This window comes from Ursus maritimus, unplaced genomic scaffold (genome assembly GCF_017311325.1).
Source record: "Ursus maritimus isolate PB19 unplaced genomic scaffold, ASM1731132v1 scaffold_24, whole genome shotgun sequence".
Classification (NCBI taxonomy): domain Eukaryota; kingdom Metazoa; phylum Chordata; class Mammalia; order Carnivora; family Ursidae; genus Ursus; species Ursus maritimus.
Window position 1 is genome coordinate 17,693,513 of NW_024424897.1, and position 13,593 is coordinate 17,707,105.

General features: G+C 59.6%; 2 protein-coding genes and 1 long non-coding RNA gene across 12 annotated transcripts in view; 2 read left to right on the plus strand and 1 right to left on the minus strand.

The window, feature by feature from the left end:
* Positions 1-1,160: 1,160 nt before the first annotated feature.
* LOC121104980 lies at positions 1,161-2,993 on the plus strand. Of its 2 annotated transcripts, none has more exons than XR_005837363.1 (2): positions 1,161-1,390; positions 1,881-2,993. It is a non-coding gene; the product is annotated as an uncharacterized LOC121104980 (long non-coding RNA). The 2 variants fall into 2 exon arrangements; XR_005837362.1 differs by having other exon boundaries at positions 1,161-1,360.
* On the minus strand, positions 1,351-7,723 carry ACBD4 (acyl-CoA binding domain containing 4). 7 transcript variants are annotated; one of them, XM_040640488.1, is made up of 10 exons: positions 7,608-7,723; positions 7,081-7,485; positions 6,717-6,837; positions 6,561-6,645; positions 6,162-6,282; positions 5,824-5,910; positions 5,428-5,498; positions 5,261-5,336; positions 4,545-4,755; positions 1,351-2,079 (listed from the first exon to the last, which is right to left on the minus strand). In XM_040640488.1, exons 2-10 carry the CDS (start codon positions 7,166-7,168, stop codon positions 1,911-1,913), a joined length of 1,029 nt encoding a protein of 342 aa, XP_040496422.1. In that variant the 5' UTR covers positions 7,169-7,485; positions 7,608-7,723; the 3' UTR covers positions 1,351-1,910. The 7 variants fall into 7 exon arrangements, with proteins under 7 accessions (XP_040496422.1, XP_040496420.1, XP_040496419.1 ...); XM_040640486.1 differs by having other exon boundaries at positions 1,351-2,076; positions 5,261-5,339; XM_040640485.1 differs by having other exon boundaries at positions 5,261-5,339.
* Positions 7,724-9,378: 1,655 nt separating this feature from the next.
* PLCD3 (phospholipase C delta 3) overlaps positions 9,379-13,593 on the plus strand; it is an 18,025-nt gene continuing 13,810 nt past the window's right edge. For all 3 annotated transcript variants that reach the window (XM_040640492.1, XM_040640494.1, XM_040640493.1), the window contains exon 1: positions 9,379-9,532. In XM_040640492.1, the coding sequence (XP_040496426.1) occupies positions 9,394-9,532 (139 nt within the window). In that variant the 5' untranslated portion in view covers positions 9,379-9,393. The remainder of the gene's footprint in view (positions 9,533-13,593) is intronic.

Consider the following 13,593-nt stretch of genomic DNA (forward strand, 5'->3'; position numbering starts at 1 on the left):
GGAGCCTGCTTCTCCTTCTGCCTCTGCCTGCTGCTCCCTCTGCTTGTGCGCTGACAAATAAATGAAATCTCAACACACACACACACACACACCAAAAACCCAGGACTGCCTTATGATGAGATCTTCATCCTTATTTTACACACAAGGCAACCCAGGTTCAGCAGTTAAGAATCATGCCCAAGTCCCACACTTTAGTTGTGTGCCCATTCCTGCATCCCCAGCACCACCTTGGTCCCTCTCCTGCTGTTGTCCATCTTTACACAGGGTTTATTCAGTCTCTCTGCCTGTGCCCCTGCGCTGGACCGTAGAGCACCAGGGCCTGTGTGTCTGCCCTGAGGGATGCCCTCCCCACCTTGAGAGAAGGACTGACAGAGTGACTGAGGCTTCCAGTGGGTCGAACGGTAGTGGTCAAGGCCAGGAGCGCATAGAGGGAACTCAGGAGTTTAAGGGCCTCCAAGAAGGGGCCTTCAGAACTGCCTCTTCCTCACTGCGGGCAGCAAGGTCCTGGGGTCCAGGCGGTGGCAGCTGCAGGGGCTCAAGGCTGCTGCAGCCCTCTGCAGTTGGGGCCCCTGGCTAGTGGCCTCTCATGCGCTAAAACCTGGAGGCGCTAAGTGGCGGGTTCCCCACCGAATACGGGCCACTGCTGCAACCAGGGGGGCCGGGGCGAAGGGGGAGGGGGCGCGACACGGCTGTCGCAGACCAGAGGAAGACCAAGGCCGCCAGGCGGTGGGAAAAAGAAGTTCGGAGTCCCAGCAGCCAGCGGCAACCGCAGCTCCGTGCCCACGCGGGCGCTCTGCCCACCCCGACGGGGGCTCCCCGCGCCCGGCCCCGCCCCCACTGCTCAGGGCGGGGCGGGGACTAGGCTCCCGCTGGGTCTTGGCCTTCTAGAAAGTTCCCTGGGAAAGCCCGAGCGCGGAGGTCATGGCCGGGGGCACCGGCAGCGAGCAGCTGTGGAGGGGGAGGCGGGCGGTGGGCACTTCCGGGGGCGGGGGGCCCCGGGCCCCATCCCTGCGGCCCAAGCAGCCGCCCTTCTCTCCGGGCTAGGACCCGGCCTCCGCCCGGGCCCAGCAAGCTTCCTCTCCTCCCCGCCGACGGGGCGGGGGCGGGGCCGTGCCTTGGCCCCACCCTCCTCCCTCGGCCGCCTGGGCCGCCCCGCCCGCCCTCCACCCTCCACCCCGGCCCTCCTCGGCCCCAGGCCCCTGCGCTCCCCGCTCCTGCCCTGGGAGGAGGGAAAACCGCCCGCCTCTCGGGACCGTCCTCCGGGGCACTGGGGGAGGGGCAGGGAAGAGGCTTGTGCCTTGCGCGCCCGGACCCGGCTTCCCGCTTCACTCCGTGGGGACCCAGACGGCAGAAGATTAAGGTCTTATTTTATTTAGTGAAACATTCATTTGTAAGTGAGTCTTCTGTGAAGACGTCCTGAGTGTATGTGTTCGCAGGAGGACGGAGGCCAGCAAAGCGGAGCTCACTCCCCTCCCCCCCTCCCCAACTCGGCCGGGCCTCCTGGCCTCCCTCCTTCAGCCTCTCAGCCAATCATTGTTCCAGGCCCCAGCCCAAGACCCAACTTGCCCAAGAGCTGGCCCTCCACCGGGAGAGGCTGGGGTGGGAGAAGAGTCAGGTGACCCAGAGGGAGGGGAGGGCAGAGGCTGAGACCCGGCAGCCCCGCCCCCGAGTCATGGCCAACCCAGAACCTGGGACGAGCACCACTCCTACACCCTCACCAGGGAGCCTGGGTGTTTGGGTGGGAGGGGAGAAGGCGTCCGTGTGAAGTCTCGGGGAAGGATGGGCTCTGAAATGCTCCCTCCCCCCCAATAAGGGAGCTGTGCAAAGGCAAACACTGAGTGGTGGGGGGACGGAGTTAATGCTGTTCTCCTAAACCCTAGGTATGCTCAGGGCACAGCAGGACAGCAGGCTCATAGCCACCTCGGCTGGCTGCAGAGACCCCGCCACTGAAAGTCACCTCTTCTGGGTCCGAAACTGTCGGAAGAGCCACTGGACGATGAAGGGCCACAGGAGGAAGAAGAGCAGCGTGGGACCCGAGAGCCTGAGGGGCCAGGGCCGGCCACTGGGCGGGGTCCTCTGCTGCCAAGAGGGAGGGAGTCAGGGGCCAGCCCAGGCTTCCGCAGACTGGGCCCTCCCGAGGAACCTGCTTCCAGAACTAAGCGGGAGCTTCGTCTGGGGGAGCTGCCTTCCTAAGATTGTAAAAACTGGGGCAAAGAAGGCACTACACCCAAATCTGCACCCCTAGAAGGGATGGAGTCCTGGGTTCCCAGTGTGTCCCTGACAAGCTGACCTCCAGTTCCCTCCCACATCCTCCTCCCAGGACAATCGCAGGTGCCAAGGGGACTGGAGCAGCTGCCTGGTGGAGAGACTGGCTTCTAGGCTGTCTCTTCTGGGCCACAAAGCAGTGGCCTGTTGGTATGGCTTGAACACCCAATATTATAAAGGAGGTGCCACGTATTTCAAATGGTGCTCAGATTTTAGTTTCTAAGTATCGTTCTCTGCTAAAAGGAACCCCGGGCTCCTTGGAGAAGTGGCTAATTCCAGGTCTGGAGCAGGGAAGGTAGAGGTGAATGTGGGACATCTTGTACCAGAAAGCAAGGAAGCTTTTAGAGATTAATGAGGTCATGTCATGAGAACATAGGACCCAGCTTGAAAGGGTCTCCATTGACCAAAATCGTGACAGTGTAAACATCACAATTAATTTCAGTTGATTGAAATACTGAATCTTTAAAATCCATTAGTCCATAATGATACTCAAAAAGAGAGTTGGAAATTTGTCACTAGTGAGGTAGCTGTTAACTCCTTACTTTTAAATAGGTAATTAAAAAGAAAGAATTAAGCCTTTATTCTGCCTTTCCATAAGGCACCATACTTCAGGGAAATCCTAGATGACACTATAGAAAAGTGACACCTAATATGTGGTAAAGGAATAATAGAATTTAAAAGTCAACATTTTTTTTCCAAATAAATTATTGATCCAGGCAAGGATTATCCATCAATTGTCAAAAATCATGTGGCCAGTGGGGTTAATGGGGGAGCCGGACAGTCCCTGGCTGCAAGAGGAAAACATGACTTAACAGTGATGGGATCCGACTGTCACCCCTTCCTCCATGCTAGTGGTCCGTGTAAGAATTCTTTATGGCGGGACCTCCAGATCTGTGTCCCCTGATGTGAAGAACATCACATCTGACATGATCTGGTCATGTAAACTAGCCACAAGGATGTAATAGAAAGACCAAAAAGGAACATTCTACAAGATCACTGCCCTGGCCCAGTCCCGATAAGTCAGTAGCAAGGAAGAAGGGCTGGTCTAGATGAAAGGAGTCTTAAAGGACAGAGGGGCCAAAGGCAGCATGTGTGCCCGGACTGGACAGAAAGAGCAGCTGGCGAAGGTGATTTCAGGACAACTGGGAGCTTTCAGTTGGGACTGAGTATTTGACAATACGAAGTTCTTGTGTGTGCTAAAATGTTGTCGTTTGGGCTAGGTAGTAGAATGTTCTTATTTTTAGAGATGGAAAACCAGCTATTTCGGGGTGGAAATCTTTAAAATCTTCAGCATATAAAATTAGTTAAAGGTAAAATAAATAAGTCAATAAAGCCTCGAAGGGGTGGGCCTTGAAGGGTGACTGAGGAAATCCCTGCCACCTGGGCTGCCACCCACAGTATCAAGGGGGTCAGGGGTCACCCAAGCCATCACCCACACCCCGCAATTCAGCCATCTCCTGCCCCCATCACCCCTGGCTTCTCAAGAACAGACCCACTCAGAGTCAATGGTGAGTCCTTGCTTTGGAGGGAGACAGACCTGGGGCCACTCCCAGCTCCGTCACTTGATGTTAAATAATAACAGTAATAGTAACAATGGAGCCCATTGGAGAATGGCTTGGAGGGGGGGGGCATTATCTCATCTAATCCTCACAGCAGCTCTGTGAGGTTCCTCCGGGCTGAATTACTCAGCTCAGCCTCAAAGAGACTTGGTTTCCACTTCTGTAAAAGGGAAACGAAAAGCAAGCCTAGTTCATCGGGTTGTGTGGATTAAATGAGATAATGTGAGTCCTGTGTTTGGCACTCAGCAGGGGCTGTCATTGATGCCGCAGGAGCACAGGTGTAAGGGGCAAGCAGATCTAGGAGTAGAGGGGAGAGAGGGGTGCAAGGGCTGAATTGTTTGGGAGCAAACCCTAAATCTGGGAACCGAAGTCCTGACGAAGGGGCAACAGGGATCCCCAGCCCCAGTGCAAAGAGCAGGCCCATCCTGGCCTTCCAGACTGTTGGAATTAGCCCTCGTGCTCAAGTTTCTCTTCCCGCAGAGGGAGGTAAGCGCAGGAAAGGAGGGCCCTTCCCGCTCTCCCTTCCAGGGCGGAAGCACTTCAGTCCCCCTGACTGCCCTGCCTGTGACCCATGGGAGCCACACCATTCTCTGCAGAAGTCAGAGATGTGGGCAGGTGCGGGGTTAGGACAAGAAGACGGAAGTGGCTCCACGAGGGGCCGGGAGTAGAGACCCGTGGCGTTCTGCCTCAGTCTCACCCTGGGCCTTGAGGGCAGCTCACCTGATTGGGGAGCCTGGGCAGGCTCTCCAGGCTCCGCAGTCTCCCCTGGACATCCCGCATGCTCTCTTGCAGTGCCCGAACTGTCCCCACCAGCCACGTGTCCAATTCTTGGGGCCCCAGCACGCTGCCCTCTGCGGAGCACAGACACACAAGGAAGGGGACTCTGGAGGCAACCCAGCTAGGGACAGGGTGGTGGCAGGCCAGGGCAGGTCTGGGGAAAAGTAATAGTAGAGCACAATCCCTTGTAAAGTGTGCCTTTTATAAAGTCCATCCGAGTGGCTAACAGGCTGCCATGGGTTTGAATCTCAGCACTGCCACTTAGCTATGTGACTTTGGGTAAGTCAGAAATGTCTCTGAGCCTCATTTTATTATCTGAAAATTAGGAGAAGATGTCACTGCCTTCACAGGGCTGCTTACTCAGAGGAATAAAGGAGATAATATTTATGAAAGTGTCCCTTAACGGACACGGCACACTGGAAGTTCTAGAAGGAGATAGGACAGAAATCATTGTCCTTTGACAGTCCCACATGGGAAGCCTACAGAGAGGGGGCCGGGCAGGGACTTTGCCCATCCAGGCTGGTGTCTGGCTGTTTGGCAAGTCCCCAGTGCCAGACTTTGACCTTCGCCCCAAGAGGGCAGTCAGGGGAAAGCCTGGGGCACACCAGAACCAGAGGGAATGGCAGAAGTGGGTGAAGGGTGAAGGATGAAGGGCTCACCTTTCTCTGCAGGGAGCATGGAGCTGTTTCTGGGGTCAGGCTCTCCTCCAGGGGCTCCCTTCTGCTCTGCCCAAACCTGCTGAGATGAGGCACAAAGTCCAAAGGTGGGGGTAGGGCAGCCAGCGCCCAGGGGGGTGGGGAAGGCAGGGAATGAGGGGTAGGCTCACCAGCTCAGGTTCCAGCTGCTCCAGGGAATCACAGAAAACTTCAGAGTCTGGGTCCCTAGGTGGCTGGGACTCTGGGCAAGGGGATAGGTAACATTAGTGACAGAGGGAGGCTATGGAAGGAGAGGGGTATGTAAAGTGCAGAGGCAGCTGCTCAGGGGACACTAGAGACGCTGCCACAGGAGGCAGAGATGGGTCCCGGAGTGCGTCCTGGAAGCGGAATCCCAGAACCTACCTGCCGCCTCCCCCGCCCCCCGGCCTTTGCAAGCACAGGAGAGCACAGTGTCTGTGGGCATGAGGCGTGGCATCCAGCCTTCTCCCCTCACCCACCCCACCAGAAGCCCCCCACCTCCCCCTGCTCTGGGTTTGGCTCTCTGCCCCTCTGGTCCAGGCACTGACCTGGACTTGGGGGTGATGGTTCCCTGGGGAGGCAGGGAGGCTCTGGCGCAGCCCCAACAGCTCCATTCAGTACCTGCTCTCTCCAACCTGCTGAGACACAGCACCCAGAGGTGGGGCTGGGAAGAGGCTGGTGCTTCCCGGTGAGGTCAGCCCCTGCTCCCCATCAGCCATGAGCTCTGCCTGAGACCCACGCCATCAGGGGCACTGGTTGGAGTCCCTACAGGGACATCACCTGGAGCCCTCTGCCCCCACATCCCCCTCCAACTGAGCAGCCCCCTCTGTCTGGACCTAAGAAAGTTCACTCCGCACTTGCGGAGCTCACAGCCTGGGGGCCTGACCTGTGACCCTTCTCAGGAAGCTTTCCGGGGGCCTCGGCATATCGGGGATCACCTGGTACAAGGGCTCGAAGTAAGCAAACATGTCCTCTGCCACCTCGCCCAGGGGCACTGTGTCGATCACCTGTGGGGGAGGGTGTCTGTTGGGTAGGGGCTGGCCTCTCCTAACTGTTCTCCTATCCCCCCTTGAGCTGGGTCCCCTCCACCCTGCTCCTGCCCTGTCCTGCCCCTCCAGCCTGTGCCCAGTCAGGGACCAGAGACAGGCAAGGTTGGGGAAGGTGGGAATTCCTACAAGTATGTCAATGTGCAGGAAACATAATGGGGGTCAGCCCTGGAAGGGCAGAAGACAGGGCACCTAGCTGGGACCTTGTGGACAGAAAGAAGCCTGCAGCCTCCGCCTACCTTCTGTGCCACCAGCTTCATCTCAGTGATGTAGGCAGACATGGCCTCCTCCCTGCTCATCTTGCCCAGGCTGTTCCAGGCATCCCTGGGGGGCAGAGAGCTGTGAGAGGCTGGTTGACAGCTGAGGCTTGTTTGCCCGGCTGGTAGGGAGCTCACCACTTATATCGTCCGATTGGGTCCCAGAACCCAGGCCGGGGGACCAGGCAGGGTCCCGTGGTAGCTTGCTTGTAGTAGCTGTAGAATCTCAGCATCTCTTCGTAGGAGGGGCGGTAAGAGCCTGGGCAGGGGCGAGGGAAGTGGAAGGCAGAGCATCACCCCCAACTCCAAGAGAGTGGAGGTAGGGGGAAAACCACCCTAGCAATGGGCAGAGATGGCGAGGGGTCCCACCCAGCTGGACAGGGGCAGGAGGCAGAGGAGATCCCCAGGGCAGCCCAGGCAGGGGCATATCTGCATAAACTGCAGGGATCAGAGGCAGACCCCACTCTTCTTGACCCCCAAGTGCAGGTCCCCGTGCCCTCACCATTTTTAGGCAGGTTCTGAATGACACTGACTGCGGCCTGGAACTGTTTCTGGCAGTCCGGTTCTGGGCTTTCATTCTCGGTACCCATACCCAGCGGCTCCGAGCCCTGGGGACCCACTTTTGAGCGATTCTGCAAGAACAAATCTCCGTGCGAGCAGACCTCCACGGTCCAACCCGGCACACACCTCCGTAAGTCACTGATCCACTTTCCAGAGGGGCAAACTAAGCTCTGGTCCTGAGTGAGATACCCCGGGAGGTCAGAAGCTGCGGCTGAGAAGACTCCTTTTCCAACCCCAGGGGAGCGTGGGTGGGACCAGGGTGGGCGGAGAGGACCCCGGTGGGTGGGTGGAGGCAGGTGCCAAGGGTCGCGCTGTCCCTCCCTCTCTAGATGCACATCTCCAACTCCTAAAGAGGAGAATGGGCAAGCCAAGAGGTGTCAGGGCGGGGCCAACAGTCTCCCACCCTGGTCCCCCACCCGCTCTGCCCTGGGGTCCCCTACCCCAGCCGCTCGGCTGTCAGGCACTCACCCTGCAGCGCCCACTACCCGGACCTAGGTTCTCTGTCGCCACTAGCCGTAGGCTTCCGACTGACCTCCGGGGCCAATCTGACCGGGATGTGGACGCCCGGGGGAAACGTAAGCCAATGAGAGAGCCCGTTTCAGCTTCGTCTTGTACACCTCAACCACTCAGCGCGGTCCTTTCAAGATTATGCAAATAGTTTAGCTGTGCCTCTCCCAATCAGTCGAGGCGGATCCTCCGGCCGGCTCCCCAACCTTGTGGGGGCCGGAGGAGGGAGGAAGCGCCACCTGGTGGACATAGTGACACAACGCGGAGTCCCTGCGCCCCCTGGTGGAAGCCAGTGTCCGTCAGCTGACCCCAGGTCCTGAAGAACAGAGCGACCCAACTCAGTTCTTCAAACTCTTCTAGGCGCTGGGGATTAAAAAAAGGGAGTCATGCCCTGGAGGAAGAGGGGGCTCTGGAGGGGTTCTGAAGGAGGGGCATTGGAGCTGAGTTTTGGAACACGTGAGTGTAAGCCAGGAGAAGAATGAGGAAGGTCATTTCTGGAGGAGGGAATTGCAGGGTCGAAAGTGCAGAAAGAATATCCCGAGAGGGGTGGGGACCCGAACGAGTACGCCGAATCTCTCGGTCGAGGATATCTGAAAGTGGGCTAGAGCAAGTAGGTGGCAAATCTAGGTCCTGAGGAATTAAGCTTTCTTTTTAAGATGCCACGCTCTTGGCCGCCGCCGAGTGGCGGTGTGCGCCCGGCTCTCCGCACCCAACCTAGGGCAGTTGATGCGGACAACCCTAACAGGGTTGGTCTCCTGCCATCCCACCCTTCCAGCACAAATATTCTGATGGTGTCACATATAGTAAGTGAACACGCGAGGCGGTCACCAGGACCCACACTCGACGCTCACCCACAGGTTGATGTCACGGACATCTACACAGGGTGCGGCGGCCTTCTCGGGGCAATCGAATGCCCGCTGGGGCGCCAACCCAGCCAAGCCTCGAACCCAGAGCCGGAGTTCGGCCGGGGATTCTAGACTTAGGGCCACGCCATCTTCCCCAGCTTTGAGACTTCTGCCACGGAGGGGCCAGCAACTGGCCTGGCGCGGAGAGGGTTAATCCTATGACGTCACAGCCAGAGCCTTCCTACCCCCACCCATCACTTCCAGGTCCCCCACCCCTCCAGTTTGGGCTGTCCTCCCGCCTGGCTCAGCTCTCGGGGTTCTCTGGGCTTTCCGGGACGCCCCGAGGACCCTCGGCCCCCCAGGAGCCGCCCCGCAGATCCGGCGGGAAGGGAAGGGAAAGGTGGAGAGGGGTCCTGAGTCCCCCTGGAGCCAGGATCCAGAGAACGGAGAGAGTGTCTGTGCCGGAGGACAATCCTCGTCCCTCCGCTGGCCCCCCACGCCCTGAATAGGGGCTCCGGTCACCGGTGGGGCCGGGAGCCGAGGATCGCTTGGAAAATGGGGTGGCGGACTCGAGAGCGGGGGACAGACGCAGAGACTCGGGGGGACGCGAGCCGGCCCCCTTCCCTTCCCGCACCTCGCGGAGGACACACCTCCCTGCCACCGCCTCGCACTTCCCCCGGCGCCGTCCTCAGCCCCGCCCCCTCCCTCCCGGTCCCTCCTTCTCCCGACCTCATCCCTCCCTCTCTCCCTGTTCCCGACACCTCCTCTCCCCGACTCCCTCCGGGCGCCGCTAAGTTTCTCCGCTCCGGACCGCGCGCAGAGCCGGGGCCGGGCCGGAGCCGCGTCCCCGCTGCCTTGACCCCGCGCGCAGACCCCGGGCCCGGCCCCGGCCCCACCGAGCCATGCTGTGCGGCCGCTGGCGGAGCTGCCGCCGCCGGCCTGAGGAGCCCCCGCTGCCGGCCCAGGTCGCGACGCCCGTCGCGCTCGTGCCCCCGGACGGCGGCAGCAGGAGGCCCGGGCTGCGGGCGCTGAAGAAGATGGGTCAGTGACCGACGGGGGCGGCTCGGGGTGGGCGCGGGCTGTCCCGGGGGGCCGCCTGGGACGGCGGGGGTGTGCGGGCCAGCCGTCGTGGGCTTCCCAGGCTGCGAAGGTCGGAATGCCATCACCGTTCCGGCTGGGGGTCGCACCTGCGGTCACCCGACGTTCCGGGGCCGAGCGAGGCGCGCGGGTGGCCTTTGCTTCCCACCAGGAGGCGCCCGCGGGGTGTGCTGGAGTGGGCGTTTGGGCGCGGGGCGCGGATTCGGGTCCCGGAGGATCTGGTGAATAGAGTAGGAGAGACAGCCTCGGGGTGTCCCTCACCCGCCTCCCCAGCACCCCGTGCCTTCTAGGGTCCGCGGGCGCCCCGGGCCTCCTGGGTTCTTGGCCGCCCTTGGGGGCGTGGGCAGGGGAGCTGTGGAAGAGGCCGGCCTCTCAAGCCAGTCCTCCAGCCCCGCAGGCCCACAGGGGTTGCAGCAGCCACGCAGCACTGGTAGGACTGGTCGAACTGGTGAGAATACTGTCCTTGGAGTCAGAAAGGCAGAGTTCCCGTCTCAGGTTTGGGGGGAGTGACTGCGGGGAAGGAATGTAACCGTGGCTTATTGGCATCTCCCAGAGACCCGCCGCACTGGTTAGTTACACAGGTGGCCTCACTCAGTCTTCCTCGCTCTCCCGAGAGGTACCTGGTATAATTCCCATTTCACAGATAGGAAACTGACTCAGAGAAGTCGAAGAATTTGTCGATAGCCACACAGTTAGTTAAAGGGCAAAGGCTGGCATGGAGGCTGTGCGCAGCCACCCTGTGGCGGGGACACCCTCAGAGCCTGGGCAAAGTGTGACCAACTGGCTGGTTAAGTGGCTTGAATGCGGGGCGGGGAGGGTGTGTGAGTATTTTAGAAAACGTAGGTACCATGAAACTGAAATGGTGTATTGGAACTGCCGTTGGTAAATAGTTAATGATGGAGAGTTGGGTGTGGGGCTGGGGGAACAGGGCAGGGCTGCCCAGGAGAACAGTGTGAATCTTGGGCAGAATTCAGGGGTGCCGATTGCCAGTCTTGCCTTCTCTTTGTCACTGCCCCCTCCCCCATTCTTGCTTCTTCCTCCTGTCACTCATGGATCTGAATTGATTGAGCTCTATGTTCTGAGCACTGAACCTGGCACTCTCCTTAGGAAGACATAAGACACATGATCTCTGCCTTACCCTCCAATCATTCATGCATTCAGCAGACATTTATTGAGTGCCTATACTATGCTCTGTCCTGGGATTCAGCAACAAATAAGAGTTCTGGCCCTTTAGAGAGTGGAGGCATCAGCAAGGAGGTCAGACAATGAGGCAAAGAAACAGTACTAGGAAGGGAGGGGGCAAATCAGATGCTGGGGAGCCAGCGAGGGCCCTGGCTGCACCCCAGAGCCAGAGGGAGACTGGAGCTATGCACGATGCACGGGAGCGAGGCAGGTGGGGGCCAGATCCTCAAGGCCTCCTCTTATAGAGATATGGACTTGCCCTGGGGGCAGCAGGAGCCCCAGAGGGTCTCAGGCAGGAGGAGGGAGGCCGAGGAATCAGTTGGTCAAGCTATGGTGGTGCTCAGACTTGGGCCAGCGCAGCCAAGCTGGATTCTAGAACCGCCTCGGAGGTGGGCTGGGCTGGACTCCACAGTCAGTGGGATCCGAAAGGTGTCTCTGGTGGGTGGCGGTGTCATTCTCTGGGCTAAGGAGCAGTGGTGCCTTGGGGAGAGGAGGATGGCCGTGGGGAGTTGAGGTGCCACCGAGACATCCAGGGCTGGTGTGGGGCCAGAGATGCAGTCCCTGGAGTCGGCCACTGCAGAGCGTGCGGGTGCTGTGGGAGGGCCGGGGTGCTGCCCTGGTGCCGTGCCGAGGGTGGGGCCACGGAGATGAATACCACAGCACTTTGCCCTCAGGGGAACACACGGCAGGAGATAGTCGTAGAAGAGTAACCCATGGCATGAGGAAAACTGCGCGGGAGCTCAAGGCATCCCGTCCTAGTCCTAGTGACACTGTCAGGACCTGTGTAGGTGTCAGAATGTCACCTGGGCTGTCCTCCTGTCCCACCGCTGCCCTGTCCTGCTGAGTGACTGCCTAGAAAGGAATGTCCACCTTCTGGGGAATGCCCCTTCCCCAGGCCTCACTGACTCCAGGAACAGGGTGGAGACAAAGCCCGGGTGTCCTGGGGCCCAGGCCGGCAGGTGGTCAAGGCCAGGCCCACCACTCAGGGAGCTCCCCGCACCACAGCAGCCGCAGCTCCTCCCCAGAGGGCTCTCAGGGCTGCCCCTGTCACGGTCATGGCCACACCCCTTAGGCTAACAGACAACAGATTTTATTTCAGTTCAAGAGACTAGGGCAGGGAGTGGCTCGGAGGTCAAAGGCTCAGAGGGGCCCAAGGGAAAGAAAGGGCTCTTTGGCCATGCTGAGAGGGAACTGGGACGATGGGAAGGAGGAAGGAGCACCGTTCCCTCACTGAGCATATGTGGAGCCTGGGGCCCTTCTCCTGTCCCTTCCCCCGGGGTGGCTGCAGGCTTAGCCTGTCCCTAGGAAGCCAGGGAATAGCTGGAGAGCTCCAGCTCAGTGAGCACCTGCCGAGCCAGACGGAGTGCTGAGCTTGCGTCTGCGGGGACCTACTTAATCCTTGGCACCCCCCGAGGAGAAGGTGCTGTTACTGGGGCACATCAGCCGGGGTGGGGGGTGAAGTCACCAGCCCGAGGCCCACACGGCTAAGGGGCAGCCGCCAAAGCCTAGGTTTCAATGATGGCTCTTTATTGCCAGAATTAATGAATACTAATTAACACCTTTATAACACAGAGCGAGGGCTTTTCACATATTAGCTCATTTACTGCTCACAGTTGTATGAGGTATGTGGTACCATTAGCTTCATCTTACAAAGGAGAAAGTGAGATTCAGAGAGGTTCAACACTGGGAAGGAGCTGAGAGAGGATTTGAACCCAGACATCCGGCCCGGGGGCCAAGCTCCTATCACCTTGAGGGAGTGAGTGATTTGTGCCTGGACGTGGCCCACGACTCCGCTCCCCCGCAGAGGCCCTGCCGGCCCCTAGGGGTGTCCTCATAGGCTTGCCACATAAAATACAGGATGCCCCGTTAAACGTAAGTTGCGAATCAACACAGATCATTTGGGACAAACTTATACTAAAACATTACTTGTTTATCTAAAATGTGAATTTAACTGGCACCCTGAATTTTACCTGACAGCCCTATCTCCCCAGAGCCCCTGTCTGCGCCCGCGCCCCTGACGCTCCGCCCTGCCCCTAATCCTCGCAGTGAGCAGAGCACTGAGTGGGCAGAATCCCGTTCCCTTTCCTCCCCGGCCTGCATGCACCACCAAGTGCCACAGGGGCCAGAGGGCTCTCCCCATGGCTTGCCCAGGATGTCTCCTGCAGGGTGAGTGGGGCTGCTGTGCGGGGAGTTGGCAGGTGGGGGTCCTGGCAGGTGCCTGGCCTGGTGGGAGGGAGAGCTGGGCGGCCGTCCGGGCTAAGCCGGGGCATGCCAGGCAGGACTACGGGGCTGGCCCTGTCATGCCTTGTGGCCTCCCTCACCTCTCTCCTTCTTCGGCTCTGGGGAGGCCCCCTCCTATGACCTCTCGCCCTGCCCGGAAGGGTGCTGCCATCTTCGGTCGCACTGTGTCTGGCCAGGGACAGGGGAAGCACCGCCTGCCTTTCCTGACTATGTTGACTCTCCGAGGAATGTTATGGACTCGGGCGCTGAGCTCCACTGGGCCCTGGCGCTGAGCTCCACTGGGCCCTGGCGCTGGGTGTGGCGGCCGGCCCAGGCCAGGGGGACACGCTTGGCACCTGAAGAGCTGGGGCTGCCTGCTGGCCAGAGGACTCGGGTGGGAAGGTGTTTGGGACCCCTCACCCTCCTGTGTTCCCTCCCAGAACCATCAGGAAAAGCTTCTCTTCCTCTCCTCCCCCACTTGGCATGAAGCTGTTCCCTGCATGTCTCACATTCCTGCTGGAGCCCCGTGTGCCCTTTGTGAGTGTGCCCTGGCCCAAAACACACACACACACACACACACACACACACACACACACACACAC

Excerpts from the sequence above, each read along its gene's own strand:
- ACBD4 (XM_040640485.1), bottom strand. The coding sequence starts at position 7,168 with ATGGGTACCGAGAATGAAAGCCCAGAACCGGACTGCCAGAAACAGTTC. Across the intron at positions 6,838-7,080 it reads TCAGAACCTGCCTAAAAATG|GCTCTTACCGCCCCTCCTAC; the intron begins GTGAGGGCACGG and ends GCCCCTGCCCAG. Across the intron at positions 5,911-6,161 it reads CTTCCTGAGAAGGGTCACAG|GTTGGAGAGAGCAGGTACTG; the intron begins GTCAGGCCCCCA and ends GTGTCTCAGCAG.